Source organism: Ictalurus furcatus, chromosome 17, assembly GCF_023375685.1.
Source record: "Ictalurus furcatus strain D&B chromosome 17, Billie_1.0, whole genome shotgun sequence".
NCBI classification, from domain to species: Eukaryota; Metazoa; Chordata; class Actinopteri; order Siluriformes; family Ictaluridae; genus Ictalurus; species Ictalurus furcatus.
The window spans coordinates 18,031,008-18,053,469 of NC_071271.1; the positions used below are offsets into that span (position 1 = coordinate 18,031,008).

At 37.2% G+C, this 22,462-nt stretch overlaps 1 protein-coding gene across 1 annotated transcript in view; it reads left to right on the forward strand.

Moving 5' to 3' along the window:
* Positions 1-22,462, forward strand: part of agmo (alkylglycerol monooxygenase) — a 49,145-nt gene that overhangs the window by 881 nt on the left and 25,802 nt on the right. The window contains exons 2-3 of the mRNA XM_053647173.1: positions 6,881-7,011; positions 8,013-8,164. Of these exons, the coding sequence (XP_053503148.1) occupies positions 6,881-7,011; positions 8,013-8,164 (283 nt within the window). The remainder of the gene's footprint in view (positions 1-6,880; positions 7,012-8,012; positions 8,165-22,462) is intronic.

The following is a 22,462-nucleotide window of genomic DNA, read 5'->3' on the forward strand; positions in this document are numbered from 1 at the left end:
AGTCAGCAACTCCTATAACTGTGAAATTAATTCACATTATAAACATAATCCAACTATTGAAATAGTTGTTTAAATGTGTTATTTACTCATTATTTAAATGTGTGCAATAATATTTGATCTATTCATTTGCCATTAGAGAACTTTCCACCCATAGAACACAGCAGTTACAAACTGACATTATTTATAGGTTTGGATTAAACCCATTCAATTCAAGGGACAAGCCAAACCAACTAATAACAACACAAACTTATTAATTATTATATAACTTTGATAACAATGGGTTATGATTTCCAGCACTAAAAATAAATAAATAAATTCACAGACCCCCTGGTTGTCCTTCATGGACCCCTGGGTGTCCCAAAGCCCCATGTTAGAATCACTGCTATAGAAAGTGTAATTTGACGTGATACAAAAGGAATAAAACACTTAAGGATTTGCTGTTATAGGAAAATAATCAACAATGGGGTGGCATAATGTAATTTAACATGAAACGGAGTTACTGTTACCACCTCAAAGGTGATTATTTTCCTACATCCACATATTATATTCCTTATCTTGCTTATACCTATAATCACTGGCCATTTTATCTGGTTCCCCTACCATATAGTCTAGGTGCATTTTCCAAGCAATTACTGATTGTAGTACCTCTATTGCTATGCAAAATATGTCCTTTCAACAGTGGACAGAGGACCAACACTGAGCAGATATTATTGAGTGGTGGGAGATTCTCTGTAAAGCAGTGACACTGACACAGTATTGTGTCTGGGTCTACACTGCAAACACCAGTGCTAAGGTCATCAAACTGACATAGTTAAATGGATAGAACACAGTGTACACATGAGAACATTTTGGCTCTGGTCTCATTGGTCTCCCTACAAGGTGGACCAGAAAGGTAGGTATCTAATGAAGTGGCCTGTAAAGTACACTAAAATACACAGGGCTCATTTAGCATTTAATACCGTAATTGCCTCCATTTTATACCAGAATTGATCTTGATTTCGATCAGTAATCATTGGACTACTGATCAGAAGGTTGTGAGATCAAATCTCAACACTGCTCATTCATGTATCATTGTATTAGTCTTTTTTATTTTTCATTTTTGTCTTTTGCATTTATAAATGGTAAATGGTCTGCACTTATATAGCACTTTTATCCAAAGAGCTTTACACTGTGTATCATTCACCCATTCACACACACACTCACACACCAATGGTAGCAGAGCTGCTATACAAGGCGCTAACTTGCCATCAGGAGCAACTTGGGGTTCAGTGTCCTGCGCAAGGACACTTCGGTATGTGAAGTCATGTGGGCCAACCCTACGATTAGTGGACACCCACTCCACCACCTGAGCCACAACCGCCCCTTAACATAATCATATTATGGTACATTGTGTTCTGTTTGAGAGCAAAAGAAATGTTTTTTTTGTTTGTTTTTTTTTTTTCAGGCTTAAAGACAAGTGCTTTTGTTTAAAGGCAGTGGTCTAGATATTATTGAAACACCCTGTTTTGGTCTACTCATGAAAACCAGAAAAAATCTGGCAACCTCATAGGTGTTAACTACACATAGTGATTTGCATAATCTGAAAGGTGCACCCAGAAAATTGACATACTGAGTCAGGTTCCAGAGTAACCGGACTCTGAATACTCATAACACCTAAGCAAATGTTGACATAACTTAACTTCAGTCTCCAGCTCTAAATATGGCCCACATTGCTTAAAAACCCCAGCAAGGCTGCTGCGTCTGATTCACTTGTACCAGCACCACTCACAGACACAAAGAGGTCACCTTTATATCAGTGCCTCTGCTGTGATGAGAATGGTCCACCACCCAAATAATATCTGGTCTAATGGAGGTCTGTCAGGAAAGACCTGAGAGACCTGGAAGCAACATACAGTGCTACATAAATGACTCAGTGAGCAAAAAAGTTTTGCCAGAATGGGTTTTTACTTTCCCTCTAATATTTGGTTCTTCAAATCATGTTAGGCTGCATTTGTTTCTAATTTGCAACTTCTGTACTGGTTTATGCTTTAGCATTCATTTGATAAATTACAGTTTAGGCTGGTTTATAGTGAATTGGGTGAGAAAATCAGTAACTCCCCCACACCTGGGCTCTCCATAATCACAGGTATTTGAATAAAGTCACTTGGGATATCACAGTGTTTGCACTAGGTATTATGAGAAATGAACCTGTTGAAATTTCCAAGAAAGTGGATCATAGGCCATTTCCAATGTGTTCACTCACATAGCAGTGTGTATGTGTGAGCTTTTACCTAGCTTATTTCATACATTTTATTCCAGTCATGGCAGATCTGACTGACCCTAACACCATTAATAGTAGTGTGAGCTCACACTGAACTTTGCTTAGGGCTGTAAATCCAGGGCTTTAATTTGCAGGAAATTATCTCAGAGCAAATATGATCGATGTTACATGTTAATCTCCAAGAAATCTTAAACAGAAGTGTTACTACTTTTGCTCTTTGGCTATTTAGCTATTTGAGGCCATCTAGTTGCTAAAGCATTTAAAATACTGCCAGTTCCATCTAAGCTGAAATCTGAATGCTGTGTAATGCTTTCTTGTATTAGTTGATTTGCATGAGAGGGCAGCAACATGATATGATAACATGGTAACGTGGCACTCTTAAATCACTAGACGTAAACTGATGATTATTACAGGAATATGATGCACGGGTAAAATAGCCATGTTACTAAGAAAACAAATATATATTTAAAAATGATAGATCCCTAAATATAGTAGTAAAACTATTACTACTTTACCATTATTAGTAAAAACAAAAAACAAACAAACAAACAAACAAACAAACAAACAAAAAAACAGCTACATCAAAAGAATGCGATTGTCTAAAATGGCCAAGAATGAATTGGCACCAACTTGAGTCATTTTCTGAAAAAAAAAAAGGTTTTAATTAAGGACTTTATCCTCCTTCTAGTCTTTGTAGTAGGACTGTATTTCTATTCTGAAGCTGTAGCAGAAAACTGGTGTGTGAAAATATGAAAACATTCTAAAAACGTTTCCTGTTCAGATTATAACTGATAAAAGAAACCTTATTATTCTAAAGATTCACTTCAGAGTGAAGTGTGAGCAGAACTGACTCAAATAGCTGACTTGTCTATTATCACTACTTTTATACTACCTGCAATTAAAAAAGACTTCATCAGCATGAGTAAATGGTGAGGACTAAGAAAATGACAATGTAAGATGTTTGACCTTCTACAGTAGTTTTCATTTACATGCATTTTTTGGCATTTATCAGATGCTAAGATACAAAGAGACTTACATTTATCTCATTTATGTAACGTAGCAGTTGAGGGATAAGGGCCTTGCTCAAGGGCCCAGCAGTGGCAGTTTTGGATCAGCATACAATTAAAAAAAACTAAAAGCAACCGTATCTTTGACAGTAGAAAATGCTTGAAATGAATCTGTATCTCAGCTGTAATTGCTGGCTGTGTGGACTAGTCGTAAATCATTACACCACATCTGGGCAATGTGAGTATGGGGTTTGAAATGAAACCGTTTCTGAGCGTCAGAACAAGAGCAGAGGATTCTCCCTGCAGTCCAAAACTTATCTGAGGTCTGCTGCAGTTGCTTTGCATACTATAACCATTTTTTAGCCTAAATTGTAATCAAATTCATTTTGTTTTCAGACATTAAGACTTCTTCTGTCTGGAACTGTTTATGTTACAGTCAAAATTCGCCTAGCAAATGCAAACTTGTGTACTTTCTCACATTTAAAGCCCCCTCACATTTTAATTGTGGGTGTGTTTTGGGTTTGGCTGTAACCAAGTCAACACATGTTTATAATTTGAGGTAGAAAGGTTAATCTTTCAATAGACCTATATAAACACTTGGGAATGGACAATTAACCACACAGCAGGGATCTGAATTGTTGTAATGTTGCCACAAACACACACTGATTAACTTTGCACACTATTGTTCAACGACTTTAATTTAATGCCTGTCTGCATGCATCTGTATGTTCACATGTGTGTGCATGGATTGGCTTTTATAAGACACAACGTGAAAAAGACATGTACGTCAGGTATTGTTGTATATCATTTTAACCACGGTCAGAATTTAGGAAATAAAATGAAACCTCCTGCTATTATAAAACACATTTTGATGGGAAATGTGATCAGATCTCAAAATGAAATCATTTGATATTTGTACTTTTAGTGTAAAATATCATCCCCAAAGCAGAGAGAAAGATTAAAAACCCTGACATCTGCTTCACAAATGTAATTTTCCTGACAAGATCAGCATTCACAGACAAAGCTTTCTATAAAACCATTAAGATTCACTCAACTATTTTCACAAGCCCAAAATATGTTACTGCCTGAATAAAAGAAACTATCACACCACCAAATAGAAGTGATCTATGGGATAAAATTTAAACTTTATGGGATAAAACCTCATGAGGACGAAAAACTATGAAATGTAGAAATGTGTCTCAAACAGTCAAAACTGTTTACTTTTTTATACTGACACTTTTGGGTCAATATAAAACTTTGGCTGTAATAATGCAATATGATGTAGCTTTAATAAGTGAAAATCCTGTTTGTACTAAACTCCAGATTGATACAGACAGACCTCTGTTTGCAGGTTGTGCGGTGCTGACTTGCAGTCCACAGCCAGATGTGGGGCTGCGTGTAATGTTGGGGGGTCCCAAGTGGTATATCGTGCCCTGGAGTGTTTTTATACACACACACACATACAGTCACACATTTGTAATTCTATGTTTGTGGGGTATTTCATTCATGTACACATGAATCTAACCTTAAACTCAGTAAACAAAAAAGTTACCTTTCATTTATTTAATGAAGTTGCAGATTTTGTAAATCAAATATTCCACAACTCTTCCATATTCCTATTATTATAGGAAAAATTGGTCCTCATAAAGAGACTTAAACATGGACACACACACACATTCAACATAAGAAAACAGTAAGAACAGTGCAGGCTGTATCTGCTGTACCTCACAGTGTGTGTGTGTGTGTGTGTGTGTGTGTGTGTGTGTGTGTGTGTGTGTGTGTGAGTGTGTGTGTGTGTGCATGCATATGTGTCTCACATTCCACAACGCAAAGAGGGACCTGACACGTTTTTCCGAGTTGAGCCAGTTTGCTCTCAGCACAGCTAACATTGCAGCAGGAAAGATTTGGAATGTGCTAGCTGGCTGACAGCTGGTTCCAGAAATTGCAAACAATAATCATTGTTTCAATTTATGAAACACACTTTATGTCCAGAAACACACCACTTTATTTAATATATTCATTAAACTCATTAGGGAGTTTTACTGTTTTATAATAATGCTTTAAAGTATAGCGTAGAATATCAAGTGCACTAAAATCCCACAATGCACAGCAGGTTAAATGAAGCCTAGGGAATGTAGAATACACATAATGCACTTATTATCCATTTACAATGCCACTCTCTGTATCTGTATCTGGATTTTAAGCTGAAGTGGGTGTGGCCTAATCCAGTGTTGTTGATTTTTTTTGGTGCTTTTCTTGATTATTTTTATTATTTAAAATATTTTTGTATGCCCTAAATCTATGCCACTAGGAACCCCAAAAACCTAGGACAAAAAGAGAATTAAAATGCCAGCAGTGTCAACATGGTGTGTGAATTCTGGCTCTAATAGTTCCTAAACCTCAGCAACTTCACTCGAAGTCATAATTTCATAACAAGAGGAATGTGTGGGAATGCATTTTAATCCCGTTTATGCAGTTATTATTTTTGTTTAATAAATAAGTAGCCTAATTTAAAGCATCACACTCCTGACCAGGCTGTTACTAAGGATGAATGAATGAATGCCTTATATTGTTGTTAATGAATGAACTTCGGACAAACTGATTAGTGTTACTTTATTACTCACAGACAGAAAAGTGACCATAACACACTACTAACTGAGTCAATATTAGGGGTTAGTGAGTAAGGACTGTATTTACATTTAAGTGTGCAGGTGAGAGACCTTGCTCGACTGATATTTTGCACATTGGTATTATTGAGAATTACTGAGGGACTTAAGCACTGCTTCGACAGTTCCCTTCACAGTGCGGTGTTTGTCCAGAAGTGAAAAGTATTTTGCTATAAAACTGTGGACATTTCTCTGGCATGAAGTCCACATGTGTGAAGTGGAATATTATTATAAGTTCATCATCTAAATTGTTGTAGACAAAATATTTATAGGTGGTTGATATTTCATGCTTTCAGCAATTTAAATACAATAGAAACTATGAAATGACATTTAGTGTCAATATTAAATAATAATAGTAATAGTATTATAGTAATAATATAAATAGTTCTATTAACAGTAAATAATTCTTTGGCAACTCCCACCAGCAGCTATACCATCTTTTCAGCAGTAGCATGAAAAGATTCAATGCTCAGATGAAACATGTGTTAGCACTTCCCAGATTAATAGCTGTTGTGCAATAGAGGAAATCTAGCCAGTGGACAGGCATGGGGAATGGCTAAACTGGGAGATAATGAGCTAATAAATAAATAAATAAAAAGTGCAATGATGTCTGAATTATTGTCGTTCCTTCCTGTGAACAGTGCTTGCAATTATTAAGTTCAATAAAGGCAAGAAATTGTTGTATAAATATTAAACATGAATATTGGGTCAGCCTGTCCTTTAATCTAGCCTATAAGCCTGTGGGACAGACATGCTCTAAATACACTTTGCAGTAATATTTTGATTTTAGGAGTGCATTTACCCACATTTTTAATTTAACACTATTCCTGGCTACATACAATTACTGTTGGTTTGCTGTAAATTTGACATAAAAAGATATCAGTAGAATAACATCAATTAAAATGTTAAAACATAAAATGACAATTTCTGATGTTTGTGTCATGTAGGCCACTCCATTCTTTGTTGGAATGATCTTATTGGAGGGACTGCTGGGTTGGCTGAAGACTGGAGACCTTCTCATCAAAATTAATGATGGGACCACATCTCTGTCAGCAGGCATGATGTCCCGACTGCCCGAGTGAGTTAGTCACATTGCTTTACCTGTACCTATACACCTATCGCTTTAGCTCAACTTTGTGCTACTTTATACTCTATAGCTTTGTGTCAAAGTGTGTGATTTTGCTATTTTTCAAAAAAAAAACCATAGTGAGGTTATTGAAAAATTGTTATTATTATCATTATTTATTTATTTATTTATTCTTTATTTATTTCAATATGTTCTTTTTTTGTCAAAGGCATTCTTAAAGGCTATCTGAAATAAAATATATAATGTAAAAAAAGTCTGAAAAATTTTAGAGGACATGTTTGCTAAAAAAGTATTAATTGTATGTATGGAGACATCCTATAGAATAAAATCAAATACACTACTGTGCATAAGTCTTAGGCACCTACATTTCAATACTTAGATGTTTATTTTATGCATTTTTGGGTCAGTAAAATGTTTTAGATTCTCAAACATCGCTTTTTCAACAACAACAAAAATGTTACAGACAATTTTTGTTGTTGCCTTATTATGAAATAGACAACTTTTCAGACAAAAAAAAAAAAAAAGAATGCTGGCTGTCAGGCTGTATGCTTACATACAAAAACAGAAGCATGTGTGACAGATAAAGTCTCCAGAATAACTGCATCAGACTCTCTAATATGCTTAGAAAAACTTAGCAACCAATTTTCTGCACAAAGTGTACCTCAGAGTACTGATGTATTTTTAAAGGCAAAGTCACACCAAATATTGCCATTCTTTAGTTTACTGGTATTTACTTCTCTTTATAATAGATTTTTTTTTATGTAGAAAACATTTAATTGCATCATTTTAAAAAATAAAAAAATGAATGATGTAATATTTGTATAATGAAATAAAAACAAAATGAAACTATACTTGTCAGATCAGAGGAAGTGTTTTCATTTGAAGTTGACTGTTGATGTTTGTCATGACTGTATTTTTTATTGTGAACAGCATAAATGCTGACTTCTTCACAAACTAATCTTTGTATTAATTTCATATTCTGTTTATCTCAGGCTCTTTATGAGAAGTCTGGAGGTTTCCAGTTACATATATGTTTGGAATAACTTCCACATATTGGAGTTACCTTGGGATTCAGCTTGGACATGGTGGCTAGCATTCCTAGGTGTGGACTTTGGATACTACTGGGTTCATCGATGCAGCCATGGTATGTCATGTAACTAAAGACCATACCTACTTTGATGACTGCAACATTGAAATACATTTTCCCCCAGATTATTATATTTGACTTCCAGTAGTGCAAACTCTTCCTATTTTTTCCTATCTTTATTCTGTTTCATAATTTTAAGCATGCTAAAATGTCTGATATTTCACTGCACTCTATACATAGCTAATAATAGTAGACCTAGTTAAATCCTAGACCCATATGCCAATTATTGCAATAGATTCCATCCATCCATCTTCTATACCACTTATCCTACTGGGTCACGGGGAACCTGGAAACTATCCCAGGGAGCATCGGGCACAAGGTGGGGTAAACCCTGGACAGGGTGCCAGTCCATCGCAGGGCACACTCACATACACATTCACACACTCACTCATACACTACAGACACTTTGGACATGCCAATAAGCCTACCATGCATGTCTTAGGATGGGGGGGGATGGAGTGCCCGGAGGAAACCTCCACAGCATGGGGAGAACATGCAAACTCTGCATACACAGGGCTGTGGTTGGAATCGAACCCCCAACCCATATAAATTTCAAATATAAAGTTCTACCAGTCTCTTCTTATGTCAAATTTGAAGCAAGCCAACAGTGACTTTAGACAGGCTGAACCAGTGTTATACTGAAAATGTGTTTAAAGTTAGTCCTACAAATATGATTAAACTATAAAACTTGCAAACATTTCTAGAAAATATACTTGAAGCATTTCTGTCTTATAGGCTTATCAGGTATGTTAAAGGATCATTCACAGGAATGAATGGCAATATATCAATGTTGAAATTAACAAAAACATGCAATGCCATACTAGAGAACAATTAAAGGAACTAAGTGCAGGAAATGACTTCAGGAATGTTAAGGAATGCTGAGGATATTAGGTGTTAGCCATTACAAATTCAATAAAACCATTGTCTATAAATCCATTATGTCGAAACTCATCTATAGATCTATTTTTACCACTACAACCATGTTTGGTGAATTTCCTTTAAGCGCATGTGATCTAGGCTTAAAGGTATGTTTAAGCGGAAAATACTCCTTTAAGTCGCCTTCAAAACAGGCAGCATTCCTGAGCCAATACCGCTGCCCATTACAACATTTCTGTTAAAGAGAAATATAATCATTATGTCAAAGGCGAGTTTACCGACCTCATTTCTTCCCGGTGTAGCTAATAGGGGTCACTGATCTCCCTTGTGAGGGTTAAGTGCATGTTTATGTAACATCAATTTAGGCTAGTTCAGATTTAATCATAATAACACACCAGTACATTATTAAAATCATGTCTCTCCAGACGTCACTGAGACAGAGTGGAGTGATGAGGTGCTTGTGGTTGTCATGTTGTGTTTTCCACTGTCCAGAGTGCTTGTTGGTGAAGTAAGAAATGTCATTTATATCAGCGGTCTCCTGTCTCCAATTTGTACATTTTTTGAAGTTGAAGGAAATTATTTGTCTAGCTTTCCTGTTCCATCATCCTTCCTGAATATCACAGGGTTGGACATAACTCCCACTAAAGACATAAAGGCCATGGCCTCCGCCTTTTATCTGTTTAATATCAGTGCATGGGATTATTTATAGACTATAGACTATAGCATAAGTGCATTAAAGCCACATGTTCACAATAACGCAGATGCAGATGGGACGTTACTGTATATGATGAAGTGTATGATAAACTCTATTACCCGAATGCTTTCTTATTAAGAAAAACATTGCACTAATTTCATTTATATACAGGAAAAAGGAGCTTTTTTTTTTTTTTTGTGAATGGACTTTATTGGTGTGTTATTTTAAGCAACCAATTCAATAGACACAAGTGTATGCCAGGTTTGCTAAAATCTAATCCTATGAGTGTAGTGTTGCCATTTTCTGACTTTGACACAAATGGCTTCAAACTGGTTTTCATACTCAATTTAGCCTCCGGTGAAGCATGGGAATATTTATCTAAAATCCTATTCTTTTTGCACATGCAGGCAATAAATCTTTATTTTGAGCAAAGCAACAGACAAAAAGCAGAAATATGACTATCATAAAACCACGCAGACCCCAATTAGTGCCATTGTGAAATATGAACACTTATTTTATTTATTTTAATGGGAATTTCATTTTCCTCCCTTCATGTAAAACACTTAAAAGTGGCCCTTATTTGTTTGGAAATGGAAAAGAAAGGAGGAAGTGCTTTTAAGTGAAACCCTCTCTTTTCTGATGCCATCAGTATTGAGAAGACATTACTGTAATATGAGCAGTACTCTAGGGTACAGTTGGGACTCAGTTTGTCATACAACCTTTCTGATAATCAGTTCTTAATGATAAACACCAAAATACAATGTAGATGCAAATTCAATACTGTTTAACATTAGGAGTCTAGGGTTCAACTCTGTATTTATGAGGTGTATATACAAAGCTTTTTATTCCTTAGAAACCACAGCAAGTTGCCAAAGATTGCAGTTTTTGAAAGCACAACAACATGTGTGTTGTTCAATTTGTAGTTATATTTAATGTTGTGAAATGTATGTGGAACACGTTAGTTCTTGTTATCTTGTTATAGAAGTTGTAAACAGTTATTTCCTCACCAGGCACACTTTTTGCTTAATTTTGAAGTCAATAAGACAAAGACTTGAGAAACTGCAAAAAAAGTTCTGAAGACTTTCCAGAGTGTGAAAAATTACAGCTTTACCCCTGACTGCTTTAAAGCAATGAAACTGGAGACTCCTTCCAAAAAAAGCTAAATAATCATCTCCTCGTTAAAAAAAAAAAAGAAAAAAAAAAAAGAAAAAAAAAATTCTCAATTTCAATGATTGCATACGTTATTTTGTGAATTGCATCTGCCATACAGGTCCCTGTGTAAGTTACTATTAAAAAGATAACATATTAGAATGAGTGCATTAATGGTGCTGTTATAGAAAATGAATCAACACCATCTGACTAACCAGAATCAAGAATTCAACAGTGCTGTGGTATAAACGATTTTAATGTAAAAATCTATGATCAGTCAAAATGTCAGTATGTTTATTGCATTTTCTATTTGTAGCTTTGGAATATCTGACAAGTTAATAAGTCATCTGTATTATTTTCCATCTGTTACATGATTTTCCAACTGCTCTCGGTGTATATTTCAAATGTTCTTTTTATTGGTGCTTTCCTTGTCGTCTTCTTCTGGAGCAGATCTGAGTCATACACCATTGCAGCTGCATGTCTGTCTGACCCATACACACTCTCTGGTCTGACCACACACTACCTCTGGTTGCATGCAAACCTAGAGCAGCACGCAGGACAAACAAGGTTTATAGCTTTGCCTGGAATCTTCTCAATGCTTTGTTGCATTTCAGGGTTGATTTGGTGCTTTGCCTTGTTTTCCCTGTCAGAATTTGGACAAATTAAAAAATGTTGTCAGAAAGACTCAGGGCCCCAAACTGCATGGCATTTACTCTGGATTGGGTCAGGAGAATTCAAATGGAGTTAAGTATGACTTGATGAGAGCTATGCTAGTTCTGGTTGTTCTCTCTCTTATGCGGCCTGACAGGGACCAGCTCTGCTTTCTGCCTACTTCTATTTCCAGAACGCTCTCTGGAGACCTCGGCACAGTGACCTGTCCAGAAGGAGCAATAAAAAGGAAAGCCAATGTAGAATGAAATGTTGTTGAAAATCAGAGAAAGATAAAAGTGGGAAAATAGGGGGAAGAATTACTACATCTTAAGTCTTCTTCAAAGCTTACTTAAAAGTGTTCTTTTGATGATAACATTTAGTGGAGACATCAGACGACGGACTGCAGAACCAATTCAAATCTTCTGGAAGTTTACATTCATTTTGAGTGTTGTGAGTTTGCAAGCTTTGGACTAAAGTTAGGTCTTCAAGGTGTTAGGATATGTGCCTTGTCACCTCACCATGACCAGGTTAAACCGCAAATAAATTTCACAAAACCATGATGTGATACTTTATTATTCATTAAAGTAAAAGCAATGTTCCTTTACCAGCATATTGCCCAATAAATGTGTTGAGTGAATGTTAGACACAGCTGTGATGTTACAGTGATCTGGCTTTTACCTCTGCCAACAACTTTTATCTTACACTACATGGCCAAAGTTTTATGGACACCTGACCATAACACACATATGTGAACCTTCCCCAAACTGTTGCCTCAAAGTTGGAAGCATGCAGTTGTCTAGAATGTCTTTGCATGCTGTAGCATTATGATTTCCTTTCACTCAAACTAAGACGCCCGAACCTGTTCCAGCATGACAATGACCCTGTACACAAATTGTGGGTAATAAAGATAGGGTTTACCAAGGTTGAAGTGGAAGAACTTCTTGGTGGACATCATTGCCCAACCTCTTGTGCTCTTGGGGCTGAATGTGCATAAATCCCCACAGCCACATTCCAAAATTTAGTGCAAAACCTTCCCAGAAGATTGGAGGTTTTTTTATAGCAGCAAAAGAGGAACAACTCAACATTAATGCCCATGGTTTTGGAATAGAATGTTCAATACTCAGGGGTCCGCATACTTTTGGCCATATAGGGTATGTGCTGAGCAATTTATTATTTAATAGCAGAATGCTTTTACAATGCCTTATAAAAAAAATGTTGTATAACAATTTATTATGGCCAATTCTCACAGAATCATTTTTCTGAAGTGTTTCTCTTTTACATGCCTCATTTGCATTTCATGAAATGGCCATCCTTCCATTATTCCAGTATTTTAATATATCTTCACCATATTTTGTTTCTCTAGGTTATATTGTCATACATATGAGTTTTTTTTTTTTTTAGTTTAAAAAGAAGGCACACTTGCTTTATTACCATTGGTTGCTTTTGACTTGTTTATGTTCTCTATCAGAGAGCATCATTCTGTGTTTGACCCACAATGATTACATCATAATGTCCAATGGTCATTAACACAAAAGTAGAGTGACAACAGGAATATAGGTCTCTGTAGTTGCTCTTTTCTTCCATTCTGTTTATTTTAGTCATTTTAGTTTCCGCTGTGTCATGGAAAAAATCTGTAGTGATTTGGTATACCAAACTTACAATAGGTCCACTTTCTCATCACAGAACAGTCAGAGTTTACAGCATGCCCAGGCTGCTGGATTGTCCAAATCAAGACACAAAACATGTCAATTAATTTTTAAAAATTTTATTCAGTAGTTTACCTGAGAATTAGGTCTGTGACAGGAAGAATATAAAGTTCCAGCTTGTAGAGAACCTTATACCAGGTTCCTTCACATAAGGTACAATCTTAGAAAAACATTTTGCATACTACCCTTACCCTTAAGGATTTTTAATAGAAACAAAATAAATAACAAAATAAAATCATTCACAATAGTTACCTTTTTCTAAGAATGCAAATCCTCACTTGTACACTTGGCTTATTTCTTGTCATTGAACAAAGTTATTTATTTCTAGGCATTTTTCTATTACAAATGCTGGAAATGTTTGATTAAAATCTTCCTGCATAAGATAACACCCTGTAATTTTGAGTGTGGGGAGATTTTTCCTAGCTGATATGACGGTGACAGCGATCCGTTAGCGACTGCAGACAGCAGCAATCACTAGAACAAACAAATCACGTCACTGGCACTGTGGGGCGTCCCGGAGGCCAGCAGGTCTGGATGTTATTGTTTTCAGAAGGAATCCTTGTGGTAGAAGGTGGCGGGGGTTAACCCTGGGTGACAGGGGCTTCATAAATCTTCTGCCGCCACTGGAAGTCCCCGTGTGCTCAGGTTGGAGGGCGTACAAAAGAATTAAGCCAGTCAGGATGTGGATTCTGGGCTTTGGACAAGTAAGGTGTACCTCTGGGACACTGAAATAATATCAACAATCAGCCACTTTTCTGCACGAATATGTGTGTGTGTGTGTGTGTGTATGTGAAACCTAGGCCAGCACAGTCTATGGGATGTATCTTGCTGAGTTGAAGGTTTAATGTCTCTGTAGACAGTGTAGAAAAGTCTGTTGGTCATATGCATGTGATTCCACAGTTATTTTTAAATACAGAGATCTTGTACATGCTGTCCAGATCATTAACTCAGTATCTCCTTCATAGCCTGGACAAGAAATACAATATAGAATGCTTTATTTCTATATTGCTGCATAAAGCTGATTAAGAAGCTTTAATGTTAACAGCGATGCATATATTTCAAAGACAAGATGCATCCGTAAGTGGCAACCTACGGGGTCCAAGCACCCTTTGTGCATCATCATCACATCATCATCTAAAATCCATTTAGAGTTTAACACAAATATGCAGAAAGTTCAGCTTGATCAGACCTATGGTTCCAGAAAAACAGTTCTATGAATTCAACCCTGCTCTCTATGGATGAGCATGCTTTACAGACATAAACAGCTGTCTAAGCTGTGCTATACCAGAATTAATTGGCATATGTTGCCCATGCCCACTCTGATGAGTAATTTGATACAAGTTTTCTGAAAATACACAAAAATCCTTGGACTGGTTTGCAAAAGTAAGTTTTGCATGTTATACAAATTAGCTCAAAATATGTAAGTGAGTTTTTCACAGTAAGACTTATGGTTCCTGAGATATGATCCAATATGTAAAATGATATGTAATCCAGAGGAAAAAAGAATAAGAAGAAGCAGAAGAAGAAAAGAAGAAGAAGAAGAATCCTGGTATAAACTTTGGTGCTTGGACCCCTAAATAATATGGGAAAAGATATTATTGGGAGATTATTTTCAGTATTATTTTGAGGCCTACATTTGCAGAAATTAACATTATTACCACTTCACACATTAACAAAAGGGACTCTAGCAGGATAACATCTTGTGATCATGAGACTTGAGGGATTTTTTTTAAGGAAAGTAAATTATTAGTATACAACCATAAAATGTTCTTTCTAATAATATATATGTTGGTGTCATTGTTGCAGATCTTGTAAAATTGTGTAAATAAAACAAACAAAACAACAACAATACGACAGTTGCTATTTATTTCATATTCATTTGGCTAGCTGCTTGGAAAAAAAAAAAAGGAAAATCTCAACACACCTTTCAGTTTAAGGCTTGGAAAATATTAAATTTGAAAGATACTTGAGCCTACTCCATAGTTAAAGTATGTGTAGGAAACATGATAACCAACTCCTTGTCCTTCTCAGAAGTGTATTTTTAGTCATAAGCAAGCTTTCAGCAATTTCACTGACAGCTCCTGCCCGGGACACAGGATATCACTGTAGTGCACGTGAAGCCTGCCGGCTACCAAATGAAACTACTTAAAATAATCCCACAACACAAATCTCTGTAGGTAGGCCCTTTACCTTATTGTGTGTATGCTGGCAGTTTGAAATTTATCACACCTTTAAACCATCCTCAACATCCAGCAGGTTCGGCTTGTAAGTGGAGACAGTGAGAAGTATTGCGGTGACAGGCGAGGGATTGGCTGGCCCAGCCGCCTGTTTGTGTTGGCATTTCTTATTAGCACTCGGCCTGTCCTTTCCAGCTTGCCTTTCACAGCCCATTGGCAGTGTGAGTGACGTGGCATGCAGTCTCTTGCCACTCTGCAGCAAAGCGCCTCATTTAGTACACCGCTGCTGTGTAGGGTGGCGCTGTGGAATACATGCTGGTGGTTTCTCACTGAAATCTCACAGCGGGTGTTCTTTATGTGAAACAGAACAAATAGTGTAGGGGAAATAGTAGGTTTTGGCTTTGTTTGTAAACCGTGAATGTTGGCCTTCTACAGACATGAAGCCTAGTAGTAAACCTGAAGGAATGTTCACTGGTCTATCTGAATTATATATATATATATATATATATATATATATATATATATATATATATATATATATATATATATATATATATATATATAAAATTTTGGAAAATAATTCTATACATTAGTACATAAAAAAAAAAAACTTATTACTTAACATGTTTTTATCCATTAATAGTCATTTATAGTTTATTTAATGTCAATTTAATTTAATAAAAAGGTATGCAGTTGTTCCTTCAGCAGCCACTTGTTATCTCTTTTGAAGTTAATAGAAAAAAACAAAACAACAACAACAAAAAACACTCACAACAAAGCAGCTTGTCATGTGATGTTACTGAGAAAGCCTCTGTCCTCTGTTCTGAAGACTTTCCCATTGTGGAAAACTTACTGACATTTGAGACTCCTTCCATAAATATTAAATAAATGTCTTCACTGTGAAGAACTTCACAATTTCAATGACTATACTTTTTTCTTTGTTAAATAACATGTTTTTTTTTTTCAATCTGTTTATTACATGTAGTTTATGTAAAGCGTGAATGAGCATCCCTGTGTCTGAACTGTTACTATAGAAATTATATATTAGATCTAATACGTTAATATAAACTTGTAGTTTGAGTTACAGCCAGATTTATTGGTAGAGCTACTGTTATAGAAAAATAATCGACACTTTTTGACCAATCACAGTTGAGAATTCAACAGCACTGTGGTATGAGTGCATACATCACAGTGCACTGAATTTTGCCACTTTGTATAATATCCATGTACTAATTCTACATTTTGTTTGGACTAAAATGGGACAAAATGTATATTTATAATTAAACCTCTCTCCGAGAAGAGCCATATACTTGTTAATGACTGTGCTTTACCTGAGCTTTAACTAAATATTAGCTTGAGCAGTCTTCAGCAAAAGACTGGCCCTAAAAACTGCTACCTCCTTGCTTCTGAGAGATATTGCCTTATAATGTATGCAAAACAAATTGAAAATTGATTGTACAGAGCTATATGACAGTCTGTGCAAGCCTGCATTAGGCTGGACACATCTGTTGGGTTTAACAGTACTGTAAATGAGATAAAAGTGATAAAAATATGATAAAATGTGCTAATGCACAAGAAAACATGCTGTGCTCAAGCTTTTAACTTTTATTATTTAAAGCTCACTGAATAGATAAAGAAAGTAAGTGTGCCTGAAGAAGGGTCAACAGGGATCTCAAATCGACAGCTACTTTCTGAGAAGCAGGCCGAGTCAGTCAACTGAAGTTCAACAGCAGAACAAAAACCAAAATCTGTAAGGCATCAACAACCATGTCGCAGCAGAGGAAGAGCGAGGCACAGGTGAACAACCTGAACCCAGCCCATTGCGACCTGCACCGGAAAAGATCCAGGGACAAAAACCGTTGATCAAGTGGCCAAAGTCCTGCAAACAGGCAATGTGGGAGGAGGTCAACACTGACCTCTGCAACATCTTAGAGATGCTCAAAAGCATCACCATGAAGAAGTTGGAGAGAATGGGGGAATTAATCTATTTTGAGTGGTAGAAAGGAGGAAAGCTACACTGACGATCCCCATTAAGTCCAGGAGGCAGAAGGAAATAGATCATCAGAGAGAGGAGGCAGCTGAAGAAGCAATGGAGAAAGGCCACAGAGGCGGAGAAGAAAGGTATAAACTTGTTGCAAGCAGGAATCCGGAGCAGGTTTGTGACACTGAGGAGAGCTGAGAACCTGGTAAAGAAGCGTAGAAAAAAGGCGCAGACAAGAACAAACTTCTACAAAGATCCCTTCAAAGGGTCTCTTCACAAAGGAGAAAAGTGGAAGTCTCTCAGTGTCCAAGGCAGACCTTTAAAAGCAACTGAAAGAGTTGTCGGGATACCTGCAAAGAAACCATTTCATTGATACATCCATCCAAAAAGCAAAGATATCAGGCTTCTCCGGCTGCTTGGAACACGCTAGCACCATCTGGCATCCAAGTTGCTTAGAAAGAGGGAACTGACCTTCATGTGGTGTTCCTGGACCTCACCAACACCTTTGGCTCAGTACCTCATAACCTCTTCTGGACAGCTTTCGACTTCTTCAGGGTTCCAGTAGCCCTCACAAGCCTTGTCAAGGCCTACTTCCAGGACATCCAGCTATGCTTGACAACATTAGTCTCAACCACAGTGTGGCAACATCTGGAACATCTCCCCACTGGCCTTCACCATGGCTATAGAAGTGATAATTAGAGCATCTCGATGGGTGGTGGGAGGACAGAGCTTGAGACCTGGCCTGAAGCTGCCGCCTGTCAGAGCATACATGGATGGCCTCACGGCACTCACGATGACCAAAGCTTGTACAGTACAGCTGTTGAGAAAGCTTCAAGAGAACATCGAGCTGGCTTGGATGACGATCAAGTCGAGCAAGTCCAGAAGAATCTCCATCATCAAGGGGAAGCAATCAGACCAATGCTATTACATAGGTGATAAAATGATTCCAACAGTCTCTGAGAAGCCTTGAAGAGTCTAGGTCGATGGTACAGCACATCCCTCAAAGACACAGAGCAAGTAGATCAGCTCAGGAAGGATGTCATCAGTGGACTGAAGAGCATCGACAGAACCACACTTTCTGGCAAGATGAAGCTCTACTGTATGCAATTTGGGCTCCTTCCATGCCTCATGTGGCCACTAAGCCAATATGCAGCTCCAATCTCGAAAGTGGAAAATCTGGAGAGACTGATAAACTCATACATAACTAAGTGGCTCAGTCTTCCTAGGTGCCTCAGCAGCTTAAGGCTCTACGACAAAGGAGTCCTAGAGCTACCCATTTCCAGTCACTCAGAGGAGTACAAATGCACCAAAGTAAGACTGGAGATGATCCTAACAGAGTCGAGTGATCCGTTTGTAGCCAAACTGCCCCCATCCTGGCTATTGGGAGGAACTGGACCCCAGCAGAAGCATCCGAGCAGGCATAGGCAGCGCTCTAGCACAGAGATGTCATGGGCTGATTCGAGCAAGGGAGGAGTGGTCTTGGCCTTGGGACCAGCACACCAATCTGGAACAATGTAACTCGCTCTCAGAGATGCAGGTTTGTGGTGCAGGAGATACGTCAGCAGGAGGAGGCAGCATGGTGCCTAAAGGCCATTGCTCAGGCAAGGCAAGGGCAGTGGACAAGATTGGAGGGAGAGGAGAAGAGAAAGATCTCCTGGAAAGAGCTGTGGGAAATGGAGACATTCAGAACGAGCTTCACCATCAAGGCTGCCTATGATGTCTGTCATCTTTCATGAATCTCACCCAGTGGTACGGAGAAAACCCCACATGCTCCTTCTGTTTGAGTCCAGCAACAATAAAGCACATCCTGGTGGGCTGCAAGACCAGCCTCACTCAAGGCTGATACACCTGGTGGCACAACCAGTTGCTATGATGTCTTGCAACAGTGCTGGACATTCAGCAGATGAGCATCAACACCATTCCCCCCTTCATCCCACCAGCCGGCAAAAGCATTTGTCTGGGAAGGTGAGGGTCAAGCCAGACTCACCTCTTCAAGACCAGATACTGTGGCTATGTGGTGCACGCGATAGGAAGATTGTGGCAGACTTAGGCCAGAGGCTCTGCTTCCCAACTGAGATCGTGTCAACCAACCTCAGACCAGACATTGTGCTATGGTCGTCCTCACTCCAACTTGTGTACATCATTGAGTTTGCAGTGCTCTGGATGGATGGAGTGGATGAAGCCTATGAGCGCAAGCAACAGGTAAACTGAGCTTGCACCCAATGCACAACATCGCGGCTTGAAGTAGGCTGCAGAGGGTTTGTGGCCACATCAATGTCAAGGCTACTCCGAGAGTTGGGCGTATGAGGGAGGCCCACCAGCAAGCAGTCAAAGATCTCTCCAGAACTACAGAAAACTATAGTCAGTGGCTCTGGATGAAGAGAAAGGACTCCACCTGGGCCCTCAAGTGAGTAGATGGCATCAAGGGACTGAGCTCGGGACACTGGGATTCATGGCTGAACCCTCTGGAGGTGTCATGTGTCATGGGCCTATCAACGAAACATAAAGGAAGGAGGGTGCCCACTTGATAACCCAGAAGATGCCAACACTCACTTGACCAAGCTTAGGAAGCATGTCTCACGTGTACAATTAAGGGATAATAACATCAAGTCCTACATAACAGACCAGTGTACAAATAATTTTGCTGAGCAATTTAAAGTAATTATAATAAGTTTGTCCTACAGTGTCTGACTCTTTATACAGGATTCACAGTGATGATCTGTAATTCTCAGACTGAAGAGATGAGAAACCAAACTGGAACAGTTTGGAGTTTATTATAGGTTTCTAGTAACAGTGTGTAGAAAATGACAGAAGTTTTCTCCTGTTCTGTAATCTGACTCTGTCACAGGTCACAATAACAAGATTTAACAGATACAGAGGCTTTCATCATCTCGCATTCACCTTTGATCCTTTGAATTTTAACATCAAACTTCAAGGGCACATCTTACATAAACCTTAAATTAAGTTCAATTTAGGGAACAGCAATGCTGAGTCAGCACTTTCCCTTCAGTACACCATTACAGCCTCACAGGAATGGTGCTGTTTGCACCTGGGTAAAAACAGTTCACCCCCCCCATTGAAAAAAAAAATAAAATAACAATATTCCACAAACCTAACAGAACTAACATACAGTATTTGGCACTCTATTTTTTTTAGTACAAACTTTGTTATAGATTTTTATTTTATGACTTCTACATTATCGAATCAGTACAAAAACATTTTAGATTTCCAAGCATTAGTTTTTAGCACAAAATTAAATGCTACAAAGAAAATGTTTGTATGTCAGTAATGAAGCAGTATATTATGTAAGAGACCACTTTTCAGACTAAAAAAAAAAACATAATGAAGGTTGCTGGATTTTGCTGCAAAAATAAGAAGCAAATGCGATAGTCAAAGTCTCCAGAAGAACCGTGGCTGGTTTTGCAAGATTACCAGTTCATTTCCTTATAAAACTGCACACACTGTATCTGAGAATACTATTTTTTTAAGCAAAGGGTCATCACACCATATATTGACTTTGTTTCATTTATTACTGTTTACTGTTCTTTATAGTATTTTTTTTAAATGTAGAAACATTTAATTAAATTATCTTTGAAAGCATAGTAAAACTAGTAAAAATTATCTTTGAAAGCAAAGACTTTTGCACAGTACTGTATTTAGCAACATTAGCTTAACTATTTAAATATGGCACTGCACAAATTTATGGTAGCTAAGTACAGTAGTTAGCTCAGCTAATATTACCACTTTAGTTTTTCTTTACACCAAAATAGGGTGGTAACCATAGTTTCATTGGCATGATAAAATCATGGTTTATTTATATTTTAGTACATTTTTAAAGTGTACTATGGGTGCATTAAGTAAACAGTACAATGAAGTTTACTACTTGATATACTATCTGTGTAATAGTTCTAGACTTTGTTTGGACTAAAATGGGACATACTGTATACTGGTAAGTAAACTTACTTCAGTTCAGAGCCATATACTTGAATGTTAATGACATATTTGCTTGAAAGTGTACTTGGAAGTAAGCTCCATTAAAAAAAAAAAAAAAAAAATCTAGTTAGTTCTCATCCTATCTATCACACAAAGCTGATCAATCTGAGAGAATGATATTGCTTCTTAAAAAACATGTAAAGCCATCACATTTTACTGAGAAAGGAAGGATCTTTTTTGTAAGGAACAACATGATTTAGCTTAAGATAGGTTTAGAGCAATACTGTTTATTTTTGGGTAGCTAGTTTGCTAGTGCTTGATTTTAATTACAAATTATAGTGTGCTGTAGGAAGAAAACCCTGCTGCTATGGTTACTATAACAGCCCATAATATAACCATAGTGAAACATAGTGAATTTTCTTAAGCGTTACAATATGCAAACTATAATATTATGTAAAGCAGTAGCCAAGTCTGAAAGCACGTTACCTAATTTCACATTTTATTGGATAAAGCAGTGTTCAAGTTTGAAAGGACGTTAGCTAATATTAGGATATTATATTTTGTAACTCAGTGGGCTAGTAATCTAGCTAACATTAGAGCATTATATTGTGTAAGTGAGTATCCAGGTTTAACAGAATCCTAGATAACAGTGGGATATTATATTGTGTAAATCAGTAACTATGTTAGAGAATATGCTAGTTAGCATTAAAATATTGTGTAAACAAATAATCTACATTGCTGGTAAACCAGCAGCCAAGTTTGAAAGTAAGTTAGCTATCATTTGGCCAACCAATACATAATTAAAGCTAATTGACCAGGTAGAAATTGATATTGACTACTTTGGCTACAAATAATACACATTTTCATTGTAAACTAGCAGCAAATATCCTCAATCTTAATTTAATTATGGTAATACAGCACAGAAAGTTTGTGAGACTATAAGCACTTTTCAAGTTACACAAGGACACTTTATAAAAAAAACACAATGGAAATTCACAATAAAAAAATTAAACTCTTGGAAACTATGTAGATGCAAAACCAAACATTTTCTGTTGCAACCAATCACTTGCACTTTTCATGACTATTTTTTTATAGGTCCATTTAGAAATCCATGCAGTGCTATGCAGC